Source organism: Hydra vulgaris, chromosome 12 (assembly GCF_038396675.1).
Source record: "Hydra vulgaris chromosome 12, alternate assembly HydraT2T_AEP".
Classification (NCBI taxonomy): Eukaryota; Metazoa; Cnidaria; class Hydrozoa; order Anthoathecata; family Hydridae; genus Hydra; species Hydra vulgaris.
Genome location: NC_088931.1, coordinates 39,975,921 through 39,998,846, shown reverse-complemented (window position 1 = coordinate 39,998,846; position 22,926 = coordinate 39,975,921). Strand labels below are relative to the sequence as shown.

The following is a 22,926-nucleotide window of genomic DNA, read 5'->3' as shown; positions in this document are numbered from 1 at the left end:
TATTGTAGCTTTTGCGAATCAAAGGATAGTACCCATCAACACTGAGATCCAAAGAAGGAACAGCGTAATTTAAGTTAGTTTCACTAAGAGCAAGTAATTCTGGTGAATTTTGAAAAAAGTAAGATTTAACTGATGGAAAGTTGCTTCACAGACCACGAATATTTGTTAAAGATATATTAAAACAGTTAGGTGGTGGGGATGGTTTTTTATATTAAATATTTTGGGTAACTTTTGGCATGATTTAAGATTAAAGAGGACTTGACTCATTCATAAATAGAGCACAGCCTCCTAAGCAATGAGCTATGCAGTTGTCTGAGTCCTGTTAATTAACCCCAAGTCATAACTTAGGACTCTTTATATGGCCTCGACAATGCGCACCAAAAGCATTAACAGGGACACCATCCATGCACAACGAGGCACTGTTATTACTCTGATATTTCTGAGTATTAACAAGGCACTGTTAATACTCTGATAATCTGTCTCTCTGAGAGCTACTACAGAGTTCGGGAAACCTTACTACCAGCTGGCCTCAGAACCATTAAACTGAGTTTTAGAGCTATACCTTCATTAGGAGATAACAGGAAGAGTTGCATAGCCACTATCAAGGAGGCATAAGCAAAAATCTATGAATAGAGTCAAAAAGATCCAGCATTCATCATCCTAAGGCAGCAGAACTTACCTAAGTTCTGTTGACCAGCTTACCCCTAAAGTCTTTGCCTAAGAGACCTTCTACAAGACAGTAGCTGGATGCAATTAACATCTGTCAAAGATGAGTATTTTTATTGAGACACCATCTCTAGCCTTTACTCAATTAAGAGCCCCAAAGCAAGGTGATTTTTAAGTCAGATTTTGTTTTTCCTATTCTTTGCCTAAAAAAGCAAAACCTACAAGGCAGCAGGGCATGGGGTAGGTAGTACTGGGTTACATAATACCAGTAGCAGGATAATTGTGATCCTGAACTTGACCTGACCTGGGAACACACTAATAATAGGCAAATTTTTGTGAAAATCTAATCTTTACAAATGTGTGACACCTTTTGAAATAAACTCTAATATTCTTATTTCATCTATTCTAATAATAATAGATTTAATTTATAATTTTTACTTAGAACATTTAGATGAAAAATTGATTTTAATTTTACGATGTTCAAAAAGTTGTTCGGTTTTTAAGGCTCAAGGTTTCAAGAGAGTGGAAACAGAATAGTAAGACAATTTAAAAATTAAAATCAATTATTATTACAAAAACTACCTCCACTTCTTCTTCAAACAACTCAAACATATTCTCCATGTCGATAAAAGATGTCTGGATTAATCTTTAAAAAGAAAAAATTGCAATGCAATTAAAATAAATATTCAATAAATAGAAAATATAGTTGCAAAGTAAACAGTTTGAAACATTAAAGATGATTATTATTAATCAATGTTTAACACAATAATAAACAAATACAATCTATTAGTACAAATACAAATTATAAAACTTGAATCAAAAATTTTTCAAAATGTCTAAATTTTGTTATATTTGATCCAAGAAACCTAAAAAAGAAATTTGGGTAACTAAGGAATGAAAAAAAGAAATTTGGGTAACTAAGGAATGAAAAAAAGAAATTTGGGTAACTAAGGAATGAAAAAACTTTTATATTCTGCCAATAGAACTTAAAAAATTTTTTAAACTAATAAAAACAAAAATTCCCACAATTTATTCATCAGAAAACTTGAAAATTTTAGTTAACTAAAAAACATTCACCAGAAAACTTTATTTCAGTTAAAAAGCATTTCTGAGGCATTTATATTTTTTTTTTATTTAATTAAAAGAAAAAGTATACTAATGTTTTAAAAATATATATATATATTTTTTAATAATATATAAATATTTCGATATTTCGCTGATCTATCGTGATCAGCGTCATCAGGTATAATAAATAAAATAGTTACAAAGAAATCGTTATAGTAAAAACAAACCGTTAAAAAGATAACACTAAAAAGCCAAAATATAATACAAAAAATTTTTCCTCAAATAACTGACGTCAGCAGATTTTATTAAAAAATGGCCCCCAGGTTTTAGTTGTCACGTTATCACCGTCATCCCGATTGAGAACCACATCACCATTTCTTAACTCCTGTTGAACCCTAGCTTTGCTTATTTCGAGTGACTCTCTGATTTTCCGAGTTCGATATTCTGGGGCTACAGATAATGTTTTGGGGTGCAACCAATCAAACTTACCATGGCATGTTTTGGAATGTTCAGTTGCACCCGAACTGGACCATTTTTCTTTTAAGCTGTTTTTCTGGTGTTCAATACATCTCGATATCACCTTCTTTTTAGTTTCACCAATGTATATTGAACCGCATGAACATTTTAGCTGGTATACACCAGAGTTTGTATTTAATGGTAGTTTAGTTTTATTGTTGCAAAAAATATTTTTTAAATTGGGAGTTGATGTGAAAATAACCTTTATGTTTTGTTTTTGAAATTCATTACGAAGTTTTGGACCAACAATTGGTATCCAAGGTAGTTTTATAAAGGGTTGGGTATCTAATGTGGTGTTTTTTGAACCGTTTTTTAAATAGTCTATAGTAATATTATTTAGAATGTTCTTGTCGTGGCCATTTTCAACAAATATGTCTATTAGAAAATTAATTTCTTTTTGAAGGTGTTTTTGAGAGCAAATTTTTTTTGCACGACATAAAAATCCTTTGAAAACGCCAATAATAATGTTAGGATTAATGTTCCAGTTAGGTTTAAGTTGAACATTTGTAATAGCCTCCTTTCGATGTATTTGAAATTCATAAGCTCCAGAGCCTGTGTTTGTAATATTAATATCTAGGAAATTGAGTTGTTTGAGGTTGTTTTCAAGTTCCACTGTGTATTTTATGGCAGGATGTTGTTCATTAAGGATGTTCAGGAACATTTGTTGTTGTTTTATTGAAGTGAAGCGAGCGTGACAATCATCTACATATCTCTTGTAAGTTTTTGGTTCGGATGTATAAACAATTGCTATGTTAAGGGCCTTTCTTTCTATATTTTGTAAAAACGCTTCTGCCATAACAACCATTAAAGATAAACCTATAAGACCTGAATTAGGTATTACTCGGATATTGTCTTCATATAAAAAATAGCATATACTTAATGAAAGTTCAATTAATTGGTGAATGTCTGCAAGAGTAAGTTTAGTTCGAGTTTTTAAGTCATTAATGTCAGCGTTCAATATATCAATAATAACCGGAATTGCTTCGTCAATGGGTATGGATGGATATAAATTGACTATATCAAATGAAACTTGAACTTCGTTAGGATCTATTATCCATTGCTTAGCTTCATTTACAAAACTATTAGAATTCATAAGTCTACTTTTATTTTTGTTCAGAGTCGGTTGAATAATTTTAACAAGATAATCAGATGTTCCATAAGGTGGTGTGTTAATTGTTGATACAACGGGGCGCATTGGGTAATCTTTTTCTGGTTTGTGAGCTTTAATCATTCCCTAAATCCTTGGTGGGTTACAATCTGATGGATACATTTTAAAGTATGTATTTGTGTCTAGCTTACCTTCTTTTCTTAATTTACACAATTGTCTTTGAAATTTAGTAGTCAATGTGGATGTTGGATCATAATCAATAATTTTGCTATTTTTTATTTGTTCTTCTAATTTGAGAGATGCATCATTTTGGTTTAATAATGCGAAACATGTGCCTCTATCGAAAGGGTATATCTTAATATTAGAATTGTTTTTTAGTTTGTTTATGGAAAGACGTTGTTGCTTAGTTATATTATCTTTTAATTTTAATTTTAGTGAATATGTTAAAATTTGTGAACAGTTTTGTCGTAGAGTTTCTGCCTGTGTTGGTTTTTTAAGTTTAAAAGTTTAAAAAGAAGGTGATATCGATATATATTGACCACCAGAAAAACAGCTTAAAAGAAAAATGGTCCAGTTCGAGTGCAACTGAACATTCCAAAACATGCCATGGTAAGTTTGATTGGTTGCACCCCAAAACATTATCTGTAGCCCCAGAATATCGAACTCGGAAAATCAGAGAGTCACTCGAAATAAGCAAAGCTAGGGTTCGATAGGAGTTAAGAAATGGTGATGTGGTTCTCAATTGGGATGACGGTGATAACGTGACAACTAAAACCTGGGGGCCATTTTTTAATATAATCTGCTGACGTCAGTTATTTGAGAAAACTTTTTGTATTATATTTTAGCTTTTTAGTGTTATCTTTTTAACGGTTTGTTTTTACTATAACGATTTCTTTGTAACTATTTTATTTATTATACCTGATGACGCTGATCACGATAGATCAGCGAAATATCGAAATATTTATATATTATTAAAAAAAAAATATATATTTAAAAAAAAGTTTATACGCAGCCGTATTTATTGAATTCTACCCATATTTTAACGTATAACAAGAAAATGACTTTCAAAGATTATATATATATATATATATATATATATATATATATATATATATATATATATATATATATATATATATATATATATATATATATATATATATATATATATATATATATTATATTAATGTTAATAAAAGAAAAAGTATTTATTATATAAAATAATGTTAATGAAATATTTTAAATAGATGTTATAATATTTTTAAAAAATAAGAGAAAATAACAAACCTATAAAAAGATCCAAAAAAATTAAGTGGCGTGTACAACTGTTTGATGTATGCAATAAACAAAACAAAGTCTCCAACCTTCAAAATAAAACTTTATTGTATGAAAAAAATCTGTTTAAAGCTAGTTATAAACATATAGCTATGATAAATTGACATACTGACAACTTTCCAGCTACAACTAAACTTCCACAGTAAATCATTCCACCACACATCCCAATAGTTATGATGCTATTCTGAGTGGTATTCAAAATACATAACGATGCTTGCATAATAAACTCTGATTTCTAAAGACAATAAACATTAAATATAAATTTGAATTTTATTTTTAAGTATAAACTACATAATAATTGATTATATCTAATATAAACCACATTTACGCATAAGTAATATATTAATTACAAAGCACCATGTTTTTTAAAAAACTTGACTGTAAGCTTTTTTTACTTAGGTTTAATATAACGTTTTTTTTGAAGTTATTTAAGAACTTTTTAAATGTACACACAAAAAAATTCTTTAAAAAGAATGTTATAAAAACAAACAAATTTTAATATATCGCTTTTTAAATATATAAGTATTTACCTCCCTATCATGGGGTGGAATGGGATGAGGCTACAGTTAAAGGGGATACTTATTTTCTCATCCACTCTAAACACTATAATTTTGAAGCAGAAACTCTGAGAAAAGAGGTTCTAACTCAAAATCCCTGTCACCAAATATAAGTGTGACACCACTGTACCATCAATTTAAATAAAAAAAGTGATTAAATATGACACATGACAATCTTCAATATCACAAATACACAATCACACCACAAATAAATGTACCTGATAGTCAACAATTTTGGTGTTGTACCTATCAACTTCAAATTGTTCATTATTGTAATATTTTACCTAAAAGAAATTTTTTAATGTTATTTTTGTTCAAAACTACTGAAAGAGTATACAATTTTAAATTTTTCTAATTTAAACTTAATTTTTGGTATGAGTCTATGACTCATATCATATAAGTCATATAATTGAAAATACCAAAAATCAATACTAATCGTCACAACTACAACATGCAGAAATTAAAATATACTGTTTCAAAGTTCAACAGGGAGTCAACAGCAACAGCTTTTCGTATATTATCTTTGGTATTCATGTCCCTTCTGTAACTTGTTCGCCACTCAGTTATTACAATTGTTGCAACTAAAAACACAAGTTTTTTTTTTTTAAAAAACAATTAAAAATAAATCATGAAATAATTTTTAAACATTTAATAGTAGAGTTTTTAAAATACCAGAAAATTATAATACCCATTTTCGGAATTCAAAATAGTTCAATAGCGGTATAAACCAGTATTTTGCTGTATTTTTAAAAACATTTAAAAAAATTTAGCTAAATCATTAAAAACCTTATTAAAAGAATTTACAGATTTGTTTTTACTTTTCCTATTTATTTTACTCAGTTTTTAACATGTTTAAGCAGTAATATCTCAAGAATTTAATTTGCCAAAAAATAATACTTTAAAAATATCAATGTATTTAATATATCAAAATTCATTTGGCTTCAAAGCTTAGTTGAAAAGTTACCAGCAACAGAAAACGCTCTTTTGCTAGATGTTGACATCAGCTGAATTGCTTTGAAAACAGCATCAATCCTACTTAAATTTGCTGTTCGAATTACACTTCTTCAAACAGCTTAAACTCCTTTAGTATCTCAAAAAATGGATCAGAACTACTAATTTTTGCGTTAGAAAGATACCGTCTTTGTTAGAGATTGTTGTTACTGTGTCTTTAGGTTATTATTGGCTTCTTCAGCAAATCCTTCATCCAATGATTAGAGATTAATATTACTCATTACTTTGGTAAAATTTTGTTTAATTATATTTTTTGCATATTGAATAATTGCTGATTTTGATAAATATTTGAAGCCATCATTTTGTGACTTATTTTACTTGGGGTTTTTCAAATATCTCATTAGTGACACTAAATCTTTATTGCATCACTCATTGTATTGCTTTTTGATTAAGTCTAGCATTACTACACCTTAATTAGTTGTTTGCTCAGAAAGAACTTCGAACAAAAACATGTGAACACCTTCACTTGTTTGAACCATTGAGTTATCCTTATTAAGCTCCTTAACAGCTAATTCAATAGGTTTTAATACTTTTAAAATATCTTTTAAAACTTTAAACCGACTTGTGAAACTTTAACCAACTTCCACATAAAAACTACTTGTTCCAATGTCCAAAACAGCTTTTTGAAAACAAGGTTTCAATTTTACTAACCTTCCAATCATAGCAACCAAAGAGTTCCAAAATTTTTCAAATAAGAAATTTCATCACACAGCTCTTGATCTTTTATCTTGTAAAACAACAAGTTTTGACTTTTTGGCATTTGGAAACCACGTTTCTGAATAAACTTATGTATTGCATTACTAATCACATATGCATTTATAGTATGTGCAGAAATAGCATGTTAAAGAAATCTATTTTTTTGTATTAGTTTTGGCAATATTAAGTACTTAAAAATATTTATTTTGAAAAAAGCACACTATGGCGGTACGTATCAAATAACTGTAATGTTTTTCCTTGTTGGTATTAAAAAGAAAATAGTTATGTGTTTATTATTAATATAAGTTGATTATAATTAAATAGATAATGACTTATAATGCTAAACAATTTGTTGTTTCTCATATCTGAACTATTCTTAAGTTTAGCGCTATGGCTGTTATTTAAATTCATTCAAAAATTTCTTTATGTAGAAATAATATCCAAGGGAAATATAATAATGCAATTTTTTATACTTGTTCACAAAGAATTTTACAAATTGTCAAAGTATAATCGAAGTGTTGCAATAATTACAACACCAAAAAGTAACTAATTAATAAAAAATTTAACAAACTTGTGGTTTGCAAACAGCATAACAAAAATACTTATGGTTATGGTTATATAAAACTGTGGAAATCTATATAATAGGCTTAAAAAATAATAATTTATCATATTTGAAATACAAATACTTACTAATATATAAGCTCATAGTTACAAAAACAATCAAAGCAAACCAACCATTAAATGCAAGTCCAAAGTATATTACAGCCACAATTATGTCAATAATTGTTGGGAGAATTTGAAACAAAATGTAGCTATATATAACGAAAGTATATAACCTATATATATATATATATATATATATATATAATATATATATATATATATATATAAAATATATATATATACACACACACACACACAGATATATATATATATATATATAATAATAATTTTGACAAACCTAAATATTGTCTTTTCATACAACCTTAAAACCTCATCACAATTAATAATTTCTATTTTTTATTGTTATTATGCATTATTACTTTAATTTACATAGAAAATTTTATTTTTTACCATTATTTTGTATTCATCAAACTTTTATCAATATAAAATTATTTTAGATTTATAAGTCGAAATGTTACTAAAAAGCAACAGTGATGTTTTAGCATTATATTTTGAAATCTTTGAACAGACAATTATATTATGAAAATTGCCTTTAAAGTATTCCTAGAATTCTGCCTAAGAACACAAAATATCGATAAATGAATCTGTGACCTCCCCCCCTCCTTTAATAAAAATAATTTACTAAAGTAAATTCTCTATGCTACTTGCACCCCTATCAACCATTCCAATTACTTCTCCAGTTTTTCGTTGCAAGTGCCAACGAAGTGATAAACTATGCAAGTGTTCAAAAAGCTGAACTTGTACTTCACGACTTGTAAACTGCTGGACATTGATCCATAAATACGAATGAATATTTGATAGGAGTCCCATTGAACCTTGAATGTAAAAAAATCTTTGCAAATATGAATTATTATTTTATAAAAAGCCAAAACACCTTTAATAAAAAGCTATTTGTAAATAAAATAAAAAAAAATTTCTAAGTAAAAATAAACCAACCAATGCCCCCTCCGCCTTGAAGAAATGTTAATGTCATGTAAACAACAATTAACTGCCATGGATTATCCTTTGGTTGATTCTCTGACAAGTAGTTAACTAAAATTGTAAAGTATAATTTAAATAAATTAATAAATCATAAGCATGATTATTTAAAGAACTTTAATTATAAAATAAAAAATAACACAAATCTAAAAGTCAAAACTTCTAAAAATTAAAAAGAAATAAAAATTAAAAAAACTTATGAGCTATGATTAGAATTCTATAACAAACATTCCATTGTCACTTTACATGACTCATCACATCCAAATTATTATAGAATAAAAAGGTATAACTATATTGGTTGCAAAATTTAGACATCAATTTAAAATATCTAAAAAAATATATAAAATAATAAAAAAAAATTATAATGTTGACATGATGTCAACATTTATATTAAAAACATTTTAATTTCTTTATAAAAGCATTTTTTTAATTGGGTTACTTACAAAAAAATTATGATCTACCATCATTTTTATCTTTACACTGTGAGATAAATATGTTGCACTCACAATAAAACAGTGATAGGAGGTTAGTAACAAAATAAAAACTCTAAATTCTGACAATTCTTTTTCTCAGCACACTTGTAGAAAAAAAGTTAAAAGTCCTAACGCATTTATGGAAAAAAGGTGAAAACGCAGAGAGGCCAAGGGTCATGCCTCCAATTTTTCCTAGTTTTTATAATAATGTATAGAGCAAGGAGCTTTATACTTTATATAAAATCAGCTGTCAAAATAAAAACTCTAAAATAAAGTCAGCTGTCATCTTGGTTAATCCTAAAATATTTTCAATGAAAACTTTGCTAAAACCAAATCAAAACATTAGTATAAATGATTGAATAACTTACTAGTTATGTTTCCAAGGTTTTATTATGCTACAAAGAATTGTTTGCCAACTGATAGGATCAGTTCATTCCAAAATATTGGAATGCTGAAATCAGCAGATTATATTAACAGATGCCATTTTTACACAGCATTAACATTTTATGGATTTAAAACAAATGTTTGTGAGTTTTTAAAAACTTATATAAATATAAATAAAATATATTAAATATACAAATCTATCTGCCATTTAATCTCTCTCTTGTTATATATATATATATGTATATATATATATATATATATATATATATATATATATATATATATATATATATATATATATATATATATATATATATTCCTCAAAATGTCTACCCCTAATATACACACACACATGTATATATATATGTGTGTGTGTGTATATATATATTAAGGGTAGACATTTTGAGGAAATTTTTAAACTTAAAATACTATACCCTCTTGATTTGGGGCAAATATTAAAATAACTCCCGAAAAATTTGAACTCAACAATACTGCTCGATCCTTACCCTCTGAGAGTTTTTTAGAAAAAAAAATATCTTAAAAACCATCAAAAACAGCCAATTTCATAAATCTAGGGGGAAGTTTAATGAAAAAATTTTTCTTTTGAAATAATTTTTCTTTAGGATGTTTGTTTTTACCCATATATTTGAGATACATGGTATTAGAGCTAAAAAAAAAAATTATGTATTTGTAATTGTAAAAATTACAATATTTGATAATACAAGGAGTTTTAACTTATAATCTAAAACATATTTTTTATTAATAACATAAATCTACAATAAAATTTAATTTCTTTTATGGAAGTAATCACAAATTTCACTACTCAACGTAATTGTCCACTAAGATAGACAAAAATGTAGTATATTGAGATCACAACAAATATAAGTGTAAAAAACATATAGGCACTTTAATAAAAGATGTCCAAAATACAATTTATTGATCTTTATTAAAAAGCGATAATTATGTGTGTGAAATGAAGAAACAACAAAGTTGGTAATATCCAACTGAAGAATCTAACAAGACCAGGCTAAAGTATCCGAAATTACAATATATTGGTCCCATTTTGTTGTAAGAATAAATTACTTTTAAATAACTATTTTAAAAATTGATTTTTTACATTAGTAAAAACTAAATAAATTAATTTAAATATGGATAAAAAGAAAGAAAATAGTCAGAAAACATGTAATGAAAGGAAACTAAGATCTACAAAAAAAAACTATTATCAAAGAAGCTAAGCCAGCTATAAAAGGTAATACTCAGTTTTATAATTAATCTCTTAAACAACGAATTAAGCCAAACTTTTTACTTCATCTTTTTCTAATTTTTTTAAATTCAGGAGCAGAACTGACAGATTTCAAATATAGCCAGTCTACAGCAGTTTAAAAAAATGAAATATACTAATCATAATATATGCATAATAGCAAAAGAATTTTTGCTATTATGCATATATTTCAGTTAATGTTTTTCCACCAAAATGCATTGTGCATTGTGGTGGAAAAACATTAACTGAAATAAATAAGGAAAAACTATTTAAAATGATAGACTTGCTGTTCTTGTGAATGTTGAGGGTGAGACACATCTTCATAGAGTACCTCCTTTATCATTATCTTCTGGTGAAGTCCAGTTCAATAGAGTAAAGGACCTTTTAAACAAATACATTTTTGAATCAAAAGTAGGAGGAATATGTTTTAATACTACTGGATTAACACTGGATTAAATAAAGGTTCCTCAATCAGAATATCCAACATGATGCACAAATATCTTTTACTTATTGCATGCAGGCATCATGTATGTGAATTAAAAATGGTTCATTTTTGTAATTTAGTTTCAGATGAGCAGGACTAGATCACAGGACTAGATAATCATGTTTAAAAAATTAAAAATAATTTTCAGTAACAATCAAATGAAAAACCCGATTTCAGTAACAATCAAACAAAGTTGATCAAGTTTGATTGGAAAGCAGTAAGGGGAATTTTTCTTGAGAAGGCTGCACTGAAATCTGTAAACTTTTGTCAAGAACACATTACCAAGGAAAAAGAAAATAAAGATATTGTAGGAGAAAGTAGGAAAGAGCTTGCAGAACTTGTTGTGAGTTACCTTTCTCCATCTTCAGTAAAACCAAGAAAAACTGGAGCAGTTTTACATGCTAGTTTCCTTTCCAATTGTACTACCTATAGCTACATCTTGTTTCCAACTAACTTTAGTTTGTAAATCAAAACAATACACTCAAGACAAAAGTTAAGCTAATTAATTAAGTTTGCTTCAATGCCAAATGGTATTTACAGGCTAATGTATTTTAAGATTAAGATATTGATAGTATAAGAGCTCCTTTTCTTTATACAAAAGCAACCAGATGCATCAGTATAGAAAACTTTGTGTAAAACCAGATGCTGTTGATTCAGTTTTAAACTCTATACAAACATAATTGGTATTTAGATTCAACAATGATTCCTCTTGCTCTATTAGATGGCAATGTGTCATTAATGGAGAATGCAAATATTGCAAAAGTTGTTCTAACTTATAAAATGCCAATTTTATTTTGGTATAAAACTGAAAACAAACCAAAAATAGATACTAAAGATAAAAAAAAGTGGGAATAGAAATTAGTGAACACCTTTCTCCCCTCCCTCTGTTGATTGGCAAGTTTTCATATCCTAAGTTTGATAGAATTGGTTTTAAAGAACAAAGGATAAAAGGTGGGCTTTCGCTTCCCCCTGCGTATTGCTATACTCAATCCGTATATAAAAGCTTTCAGAAAGATGCTCAGAAAGAAAGAAAAGAGGTGAAAATGAAGTTAAACACAACTGAATTTATATATTTTAGAAATATAAACCAATAAAAGTTTTATCAAATATTTTGATTTTTCAATTACAAATACAATATTCAATATATATATATATATATATATATATATATATATATATATATATATATATATATATATATATATATATATATATATATATATATATATATATATTTACTATATAATCCTATAAATGCAAAAATGATCTTCATGAAAATTTTACATCTAAAGTGGCTCTATTTGCTGATGACTCAACTTTATACTCTTGTCTTGACAAATAATCTTCACTTTTTGGTTGCTTAGAACAAGCAGTAGATTTTTAATCTGATCACTCTTCTGTAACAGCCTAAGCCTTGCAGTAGCTTGTGGATTTAAATTCTGGACTTGAAACCCTCAATTTTTGTTAGACAACAAAACACATTTATTTACTGCAAAAAATATTGCAATAATGTTGGCAATAATCAAACAAAGTCTAAAAGCACATTGTAAATGTAATTAGATTTGCTTTATCTGCCATATTTGAGCCACTCTCCGATTGCTGTAAGGTTGCATTTCTTTCTTTTTTCTACAAATACTATCGTGGTCAATGCTCAAAGGAGCTATCATCACTATTACGATAAACCAAAACTCATTTTTACTTGGCTTCTTAATCAACTCATTGCATCCTTTTACTGTATCTGTCGCTTCATGCTATAAAAACTTTTATTAACCCAGTTTTTTTCCTTTCACGTCAAAAAAACCTTGTAACTCTTACCCATCTTTATGTTTTCCTTTTTTATACTATACAACTTTTCAAGTCTTCAGTTAACTGTTTCCTAGTATTTTAACCCATCCTCTATTTTAAAGTAACTCATAACTTAATAGTGGTTGCTTGTAATCTTGTTGGAAGTAAATTAGACTTTAAAAGTATATAAATATATGCCAGTGTTTAATAAATAGTAAATGTAAGTATGAAACTATTATACAAAATGTTATAAATTATAAATTTTTTTTTAGCCCTGGCTATCAACCCCTGGTAAACCTTATAATTTTTGTGGGTCCGAGTTTGCAAAAAGTCTCATTTTTAGCTGGGACAGAGCCACACCTCCGGTCACTTCCTACCTTGAGGTACCCCAGAAGTTACTGGAAATAATGGGAAGATCATTAATTTAGTTAAGAAACAAAACAGGACTAAGGATAGAACCTTGAGGTACCCCAGAAGTTACTGGAAATCAAAAAGATTCATATGTTGTTCATACAACATATGAAGAGGGTGGTCAGTTAAAAGTTAATACAAAATTCTAACATATTTCCAGGACTTTTCAAGGATAAATTGGAGTTTTCAAGGATATTTTGATCTTTTCTCGACCAGAAAAAACCCAAATAAATTGTCTTCAAAATATGTTTTATATATATAAATATATCTGATCAGTATTTTCTTTCAACACTGAATTGTATGCTAACCTGTAGCTTTTTAAAAGATCACTGGGAAGCTCATACTGATGAATAACAATGTCAAGGGATTTGATTTGGTCATAAACTACCCTTTGGGAAACAAGAGATCTCTCTTGTAGATGTTCTACTAACAACTGTTTGTAAACACTGAAACCTCATTCTATGGAACATTGTGTAACAGTGTAACACTGAATCCTTGTACTATTATACATTGTGTAACAGTGTAACACTAATGTGTTCTATTGTAGATTGGCCATGAGATAACCCTTGTTCTATTGTACATTGGCCATGAGATAATCCTCATTCTATTGCACAATTGCCATGAGATAATCCTTGTTCTATTGCACATTGGCCATGAGATAAAACAAAAAGCACAGACTTTCCACAATGCTGAATACTTTTGAGCTTTGCACAAATAGATACCAAGAAATTTATCAACAGAATCAGTTAATTCAATAAAGGACCAAAATTTTTCTCTAAATCAAACACATTCTGCACCAACAAATTCATCATATTATTGTTTTGCATCATCTGCATCCTCAGTTGAAAGCCATTTTAAGGCACCTAATCAGAGTGGATACTTCCTTGTTTTGAACCATTTCATTCGGAGACAAAGATGAAGAATTCCTCTCTAAAGAATACTTCAATTGGCATCTTTATAACATAATAATATTTCTACATTCTTTCTTAAATTCTAATTTTTCTTCTGGTTTACAATAAAGTGAGCTTAGCATCTGTTTTAGTACTGCTCTTATGTCAATATGGTCTACTTCTAGTTGGTCATTTGATTTCTCTACTTCAATTTCGTTAAACTGAATGCTGTTGCATTTTGAAATTTATAGTTTGAGAATCATTTTCATCAAATTTTGCAACGTATTTTCTAAACTGCCACTATAGGTCTGTCTGTTTGAAATAGAATAAGGAATCCGTTCAATTTTTTAGCAAGATCTTTAAAAAACTGCATTTGCAAAGGTACAAACTTGTCAAGATAATGATTTAAAAGAGCTTCATAGAGTTGACAGGTTTAAACCAAATGGTTTAAACCAATCAAAAAAATATCAATTAAAACCAAATTAATTTTTTGTTGAAAATATTAAAACCAATTAGAGTTGCTCTAGATAAGTTGCAAAGAGATCAAACAAAAATAAGGGTAACTGTTGAAATTTTTAAAGAGCTGGTAAACATGTTAACATTTTTATCAACTGAAAAAAAATATATCAATTGGAAACTAGATATCTTTAGCTGTCAGTGATGCTCATTTCTTTGCACGCTAGGTCCTAAATATTTTGTATCTAATCTTTCTGAAAATGAAAATGAAGCTGCAATGACCTTTGCAGATGAAGAATCTAAGAGCTTGTTACCAATAATATTCAAATTGAAAGTCAAATCTGCTCGATTCGATAAAAGCTATTTGTATAGTGAATCTGTTTTTAAAAATGTATCACCTATAGGTGATACATTTTTTAAAACAGTAGTGTAAATCTCTAAAATCTTTGGACTGCATCATTATCATGGATATTGAAGGTTTGTTCAACCCACCAGTGCTTAAATTAAACAAATTTTTTTGACTTTTGGGCTTGTTCATTCCAAGTTAAGAAACAAGATCGGAGTAAAAAAAGCAGCAAAGCTTGTTTTTATAAACATAACATTAAATAATGATGTATTGGTTGATGAATTACAGGAGTAATGTTAATAGAAAATATAATTTCCTCAAGTAAAATGACTAATGCTTTTTTTTAAATGAAAAACTTAACTAAACATGGTTTTTTTGTTAAAAAAAGGAGTTTAAACCAAAAAACCATAGCTTTTTTTAAAAAAACTTATGGTTTTTGGTTGTTTTTTTAAAAAAATGGTTGTTTTGCAATTCTGTATACATATATATATATATATATATATATATATATATATATATATATATATATATATATATATATATATATATATATATATATATATATATATATATATTTATATATATATATAAATATTTTTCCTACTTTTTCTGAATACAATGCATACTTATGGTAAAGCAAACAGATCAGATTCACAAACTTCAATGTATTCATCTATTTTAGCAGGCGAATCTTTGAAAAGGTTATAAATTGCACAAAATATTTTTGCCAATTCCCACTTTTGAGAACTTATTACTCTGTAAGGCACAGTGAGCAATGTGCAAACTGCAACTCCCCATATTAACTATACCACAATATTATTATTCCTGTATATGTTCATCTAACATTTTCAAAACCTCTTAATTAACATTAGGACCATCCATTGATACTTTTAATTAGTTTTCCAAAATCAAACACCTCTGTTGCTACAATGAGTTTGTCAAATAAATTCTGTGAGATTAGGGTGTCTGAGGAATTTTGAGTCAATATATCTAGCTTTTACAACACCAGAACTTAAATCTCAGTGTCCAACTCCTAAATCCATTTGTTCATTTTTGAAGATAACATTCATACTTTCATCATATGACAAAACAAAGATTGGTGATACTTTGATATCAGAGAAAAGCTGGTCTTGATTGTATGGTGCTAATCCAAAATTAATAAGGTAACCACATTTTGTTTTACTTAATGTAAACTTTGATGCAATTGTGCAGTCAGAGAATATGAATTTGAATATTTCATTTAAATCTAACCACAATCTCAAATAAAAATGTGATATCACAACATTCAAGGTCCATATTATTTCTGCCTTGGTAACCAGAGTTGGAGATCGAAGTTTCTCAATAGTAGGCAATGCTGATATAGAGTTGTTTTTTTTTTTGAATTAGGAGAACTTTTAAGTAAGTAACTGATAGCTGCTTTACTTCGAGAAGATTTTTCTATAGTAAAATCTAAGAAAAAAAATATAAAAAAAGTTAAAAACTATCCTGTAAAGAACACAGCCAATCAATTTGCTACAAGCTTTCCAAAATTCAGGAAAACATATATTTAAATAAAAGTAAAAAAACTTTAAAAAAACAACTAATAAACTACCAGTAAAGAATATATCTGCTACATCATGTGTCTTCGCATTAAATTTATGCTTCTTATCAGTTGCGTGAGTATCCAAGGCAGATACTCCCATGTTAGAAATATCAATAGCCGTTCTGCACTAACTACATCTTGCTTTTTTAGAAATTGAGGTACAAAATTTTACCCAAGAAGAATACTTTTTGTTGTATAGCCTTCTGTTTGAAAATGCTCTTTGAATAGTTATTTGTCTTAGGCATTATACTAGGCATAATATATTATAGTTTTTTGAATAATTTTGAATAGATGTTAATAATACTGACAGTAACAGTTATTAAAAAATTTTTTGCATTTTAGAAAATACATAACTAAAAAATTCAGTAGAAATTGTACACAATATTAAGAATATACTTGTAAAAGATAAAAACATGATAAGGAAATATCGAACTATTTCAGAAAAAAATTTCAAGATTTCCAGGACATTTCCAGGTTTTCAAGGACCACTGGTCACCTTTATGAAACAAGCTTATGAAGAAGATTAGCATGCCAAATTTTGTCAAAAGCTTTATATATATATATATACTATATATATATATATATATATATATATATATATATATATATATATATATATATATATATATATATATATATATATATATGTATTAAACAAATATATATATTAAATATATATATATACAATTAAACATATATATATTAAATATATATATATATATCTTATACTGCTGGTTTAGGTGAGCAGTCTGATGTCATTCTGAAATAGCCTGCTGCCAGGGGCTTCAGTACATACATCGACTGACAAATAGACTTGCAGTGGAGTGCTGCTACATCCACTGAAGGTTTGGCATGGGGTAGCAATCTTTTCTTTCATTATTCTTTGCTTTTTTCTTCTTCTTCTGAAAATTCATATTTAATTAATGTAACAAAAATATGGTAACAATTTGTTACATAAATATGCTATAGTGTGTGTATATATGTATGTATGTATGTATGTATGTATGTATGTATGTATGTATGTATGTATGTATGTATGTATGTATTATATATATATATATATATATATATATATATATATATATATATATATATATATATATATATAAATTAGGGTGCCTTTAACTCCTTCAGAGAAAAATCTTTCTATTAATAATATTGTTTTAAAAAATTTTCTTTGAAATTAGTAGAATTACTCAAATGAAGGGAAATTTTATATAAATCCAAAAAAAAAAGTTGTGCAAAAGATATCAAAAAACTTATAGAAATTCATGTTTTTTATTTTTTATATAAAAACTGTAGTTTTTTTTATGCAATAAAATTTTAAAAAATATTAATACAAATGATAACCACAGTACATTAAAAACACTGAGTTGTGATTTTCTATCTAAGGGGGGTTTTAAGGCACCATAACATCTATATATACATAAATATATATCGAGAGAGAAAGGACATCTTTAAATTATTGAGCGATTTCTTGTTCTTTGTGTTGGTAATCAATTATAAATAAACTCTCTTTTCAGGAGGCAGAAATAAAAACTTAATGTCTATTTATTTGAACCTTGAATTCAAATTAGCAAAATGGAAAAAGTTAAATGTTAATTTTGCCATAACATTGTCTAAAAATTGAACAACAAAAGAATTTGAAATTTTTTTTTGCAACTCTATCCGTGACCAAGCTACACAAGAACAGAAATCAGTTCCCCAGCAACTTTGATGTCGCAGGTAAGCATAATAAAACTGTAAGTCAAACATATATTTGCAACAAATGATATTCAAATATTCTTTTTAGTTTCTTTTTTAATCAAAGAAACTTTTTAAGTTTATCTTATTTATCCTAAAGAATTACTGCTAGTATTAGATTCTTACTAGTGTAAAATTTTTATTTGAAAAAAAAAAATTACTTGTTTTATAATTATTTTTTCTAGATATTCATAAGTATCAGTGACTGCAACATTTGAAAATGCTAAAGACCTGCATAATCAATGGGAGGATTTGGCTCTTCATGTTATTACTTGGGCTTAGTGAATTCAATAGCTAAACAATTGCTTTCAGAGATTGACAGCTAGCTAATACCATCAAATAGTATGCCACACCATCTTTAAACACTATTATAATTTACATCTTACATCTTTCAATTAACAATTTTCTATTCTTTAAAAAAATGTAACAGTCAAGTTGAAAAATGTTTTTTAATTAAAGATCGAAATATGAAATATGCACAGCATTTACTTCCTTAAATCCTTTTAGTGCCTAGTAGAAATAAGGGTGGACTGTCTATAGCTAAAATTGCAGATTACTTTATTCAAATCTTTCTTTTTAATGTTTTCTTGTTTTTAATTTTTAAAGTTTATTATTTCTAACTTAATGATTTGTGTAATAAACTAGATCAGTATTAACCTCCTGTTACTTTTATATTGTATCTTAACTTTTTTTTCTTACCAAAGATACCACAGCTATGGAGACTATAATTGATGTTAATATACATACTTCATTCATGCATCTGCTTGATGATTCATTTAAACTTTTTGTTATCTACCTGCATTGTTGAAATGAATTTTAGCTGACAAAAAAGCAAATTAACAACTTATATAGATACTACCTATTTTATGTTACCTATTTTTCTGTATTGTCCAGGTATGATTACATTGAGCACACGACCAGCAACCAATATTCCTAAGCAAATCAAAACACGAAATCGAAGCCATCTAAAAATATAGGAGAACAAAGTATGAGAATACAACAAAAGAAAAAAGCTCTGGATTTTTTTATTACGTTTTTTTATAAAAAAAAAAATTGATACAAAATTCTTAATTTAACTAAATGATTTTTAAATAACTATTCAACATAATATAAACTACACACACAAAATATGCACAACATAATACAAAATACACAAAAAATATTTGCAAAAAATGGCAAAGTAAAGTTTGTAGAAAACTTTACTTAAAAGAATTTTTCCTAAGAAGAAAAAAATAAAGATAATTTTATAAAGTTCCATGAATTTTCCATGACTTCAATGAAAATTTAGGAATTCCATGACTTTTTCCATGACCAAATAAAATTCCATGACATTTCCATTATTTCCATGACCAGTGGCAACCCTGCAAGTTACTACCAAGTTCTCTCACATAATTAAATCTAGTTAAAAATTTGCTTTATAAATTTATAAAAACAATGCTTTATAAAAAAAATTACAGATATAAAATCAAAAAGTTGTTTGTTTGAGCAGTCATCAAATCTGAGAACGAATTTCTGATTTTTTAATCTTTTATTTTAATCACTTTTGATTTTCTGTTTAATAAAAGAAATAATTTAAAAAAATATTTTTTATATATTTTCTTGAATTGTTAAAAAGAAAAATAATAATATTTTTGCATTTTTTACCAAGAGTTTTTACACGTGTGAAAATTCCAGAAAAGCTAGAGGTTACTATATAAATTTTCTTTTATGAACCACATGAAAAATTTAATTTGTTTTATTATCCCTAAATAAATAAAATGGAATTCTTAAAAAAAAGAATCTTAAGAAAACTATACATAGCTGTCGTATATCAACTTTCTTATAGCAAGTTTTTAAACCAGCAAATATTGATACAACTGAAAGTACAGCATTGTTAAAAAAATTCTACTTAGTCTGCATTAGTTATCTAGCAGGATAGTAGGTAACACTTGGTGCTGCTGGTAAGATAGCAGGCAATACTTAGTGCTGCTGGCAAGATAACAGGTAACACTTAGTGCTGCTAGCAGTATAGTAGGTAACACTTAGTGCTGCTGGAATTTCTACAAAAGTAGTACAAACAAACTTTAGATAGCGGAACTTTAAATGCTCTATACATTTTAAATTAACTAATACTTTAATTTGGAAACAACTAAAAAAAGTTTATTTATTTCATTTATTCATCTTTAATTAATACATTAATAAAATTATTCTCAATAACTTTAAAATGTTGTTTTCATCATTATAATATTAATTCAACAGTCCTAAAAACTATTGAAACCAAACCATGCAATGAAAAAAAAAAAAAAACTATTTAAAATCATTATGATTTAGTCAAATGCTTATCTTTTTATATTACGCTAATAAACTACAAGTTAAATGTCATAAAAAGAAATTAATATAATATATACATTATAAAAAACAGTGCTAAAAGAAACAAAAGACAAAAGAACAAAAAAACCATAAAAGACAGTACTTAAAGAAAGAACTTAATTATATGTAAAAAAAATTAAATTAATCAGATGTAAAGCAACTACTATGGTCTGAATCCATGTGCTAACACAAAAAAAATTGCTGAACACTTGATGTTTTTATACAAATATATTCCACCCAATTTATCATACAAATACATTCCATTCTCGCCATGTTTTTTAAACTGGACAAGCAATAGGTTCAGGGAATGTTAAATTAAACTTACACTGCATATATTCAGGAAATGTTAATTAAACTTACAATGCATTAATTTTAACACACAACATAATACAGAATATACACATAAGTTCATGCTTTCAATGCATAAATTGTCCTATCACTGGAGTTTGCACTCAAGTCAGTGTTTTCAATATAAATTTGATCAATAAAAACTAATAACAACTTAGTTGTAAAAATAATTTGCGCTGATTTTACTTCTTTATCCAAAATTATGAAAGCTCAGTTCCAAAAAAGAAGTTGGCAGAAAACTTAAAAATTTTTTTTTTTTAGGAAAACATGAAGATGGGAAAAAATTTCCAATGCTTATTTATAGATACAAAAAATAGACAATATATAATATAATAGAAAAATATGAAATACAATAATACAATAGAAAAATATGTTTTTGAGTATGAAAGAATAGTTATAGTAAAAGGATGCAACTTAGCAGAATAATGAGTTAAGATTAGGTTTATTCCTAAAGGAATTTTCAAACCTCCCAAGAAGCAAATACCTGATAACTACCAATTTATATTAGATGAAATAACAATAAAGCCTGTAAACAATGTAAAATTATTAGGGGTAGTAGTGGACCAGCATTTGACCTTCAACAAGCAGATTGAATCTGTAGTAAAAAATGCCACTTCTTCTTGGCAATGTTGGCAAGAGCAGAAGCAAGTCTAGCCAGAAAATTATTAAAATTAGCTTATAATGAAATGATGCTCAGTCATATGGAATTTGTAAGTTCACTTTACATTTCACTACCTAATGCCTACATAAAGAAATTAAACGTATTACAAAAACAAGCAGCAAGCATCATTTACCATGCACCAAGAAACTCTCGTGCAGCACCATTAATAGAGGAACTTAATCTTAAAGCACTAACAGATAGAAAAACAGATCATATAATGAAACTGATTGAGTCAACTGTTGAAGAAAAAAATTAAAAATTACAACAACAAAGGCTTTAGTCAGATATTTGATTTGCCATAAACACCTAACAAAGACTAAAGTTGATGGTAATAAACTTTTTCAATGAAGAATTTAATTCTTTAATAAAAAATGACATGCAAATAGCTGCCAAGACAATGATCTTACAGATTTAAGAGCTTTTTAGTTACTAAAAAACTATTTAAACTCTTCAAAGGATGTTCAGCATTTCAACAAATGAAATTTTGATGACTAATAGCACATTCAACAGGTTTAAATATGCTATCTTGTTTTTTAAACTTATTTATAAAATTTTTTAATAATTTTTCTTTATAATCATTAATCAAGTGATATTCTGCATGTCCTTAATAATCATAGATTTTAAGAAAATGTTGATATGCAGGTTTAAAATGCAATTTTAAAAAACATGCGAACTTTATAGAATTACCCATCAAAGTCTCAAAACAATGATAGAATAAGTATGCATATTTTAGAGAATTAACCATCAGTCTCAACACAATGATAGAATAAGTATCAATGTTATATGCGCTTTTAATAACTCTAAAAAATTTTTTTAATATATAAAAATATATTTTTTAAATATAAATTGATAAACAATATACCCGCTTGATGGCCAAACAAAAGGCCAAAGCTTTTTGCTTCGCTCCCATAATCTTGAAAAATCCCAAGATCCTTTTACTTTGCGGTCTTTATCAGTTATCTAAAGTAAAATTAAATAGTTCAAATAATAAAAAAAAATTCAAACTCAAATATCCTAATCATTTTTATTATACTAAATATTTTCATTATTTTCTATAATAGATTAATACTTAACTTAATAGTAAAATGTTATTAAGTTTTAGCTTATAATAAAAAAAAAAACATTTCAATGTTATAA

General features: G+C 27.1%; 1 protein-coding gene across 1 annotated transcript in view; it reads right to left on the bottom strand.

Moving 5' to 3' along the window:
* The window catches only part of LOC100198454 (ATP-binding cassette sub-family B member 6), a 46,501-nt gene that overhangs the window by 22,669 nt on the left and 906 nt on the right, over window positions 1-22,926 (bottom strand). Inside the window, exons 2-11 of the mRNA XM_065813216.1 lie at window positions 22,652-22,749; window positions 19,305-19,396; window positions 8,575-8,670; window positions 8,261-8,453; window positions 7,645-7,766; window positions 5,719-5,828; window positions 5,466-5,531; window positions 4,800-4,925; window positions 4,643-4,719; window positions 1,249-1,312 (exon numbers count right to left, since the gene is read on the bottom strand). Of these exons, the coding sequence (XP_065669288.1) occupies window positions 1,249-1,312; window positions 4,643-4,719; window positions 4,800-4,925; window positions 5,466-5,531; window positions 5,719-5,828; window positions 7,645-7,766; window positions 8,261-8,453; window positions 8,575-8,670; window positions 19,305-19,396; window positions 22,652-22,749 (1,044 nt within the window). The remainder of the gene's footprint in view (window positions 1-1,248; window positions 1,313-4,642; window positions 4,720-4,799; window positions 4,926-5,465; window positions 5,532-5,718; window positions 5,829-7,644; window positions 7,767-8,260; window positions 8,454-8,574; window positions 8,671-19,304; window positions 19,397-22,651; window positions 22,750-22,926) is intronic.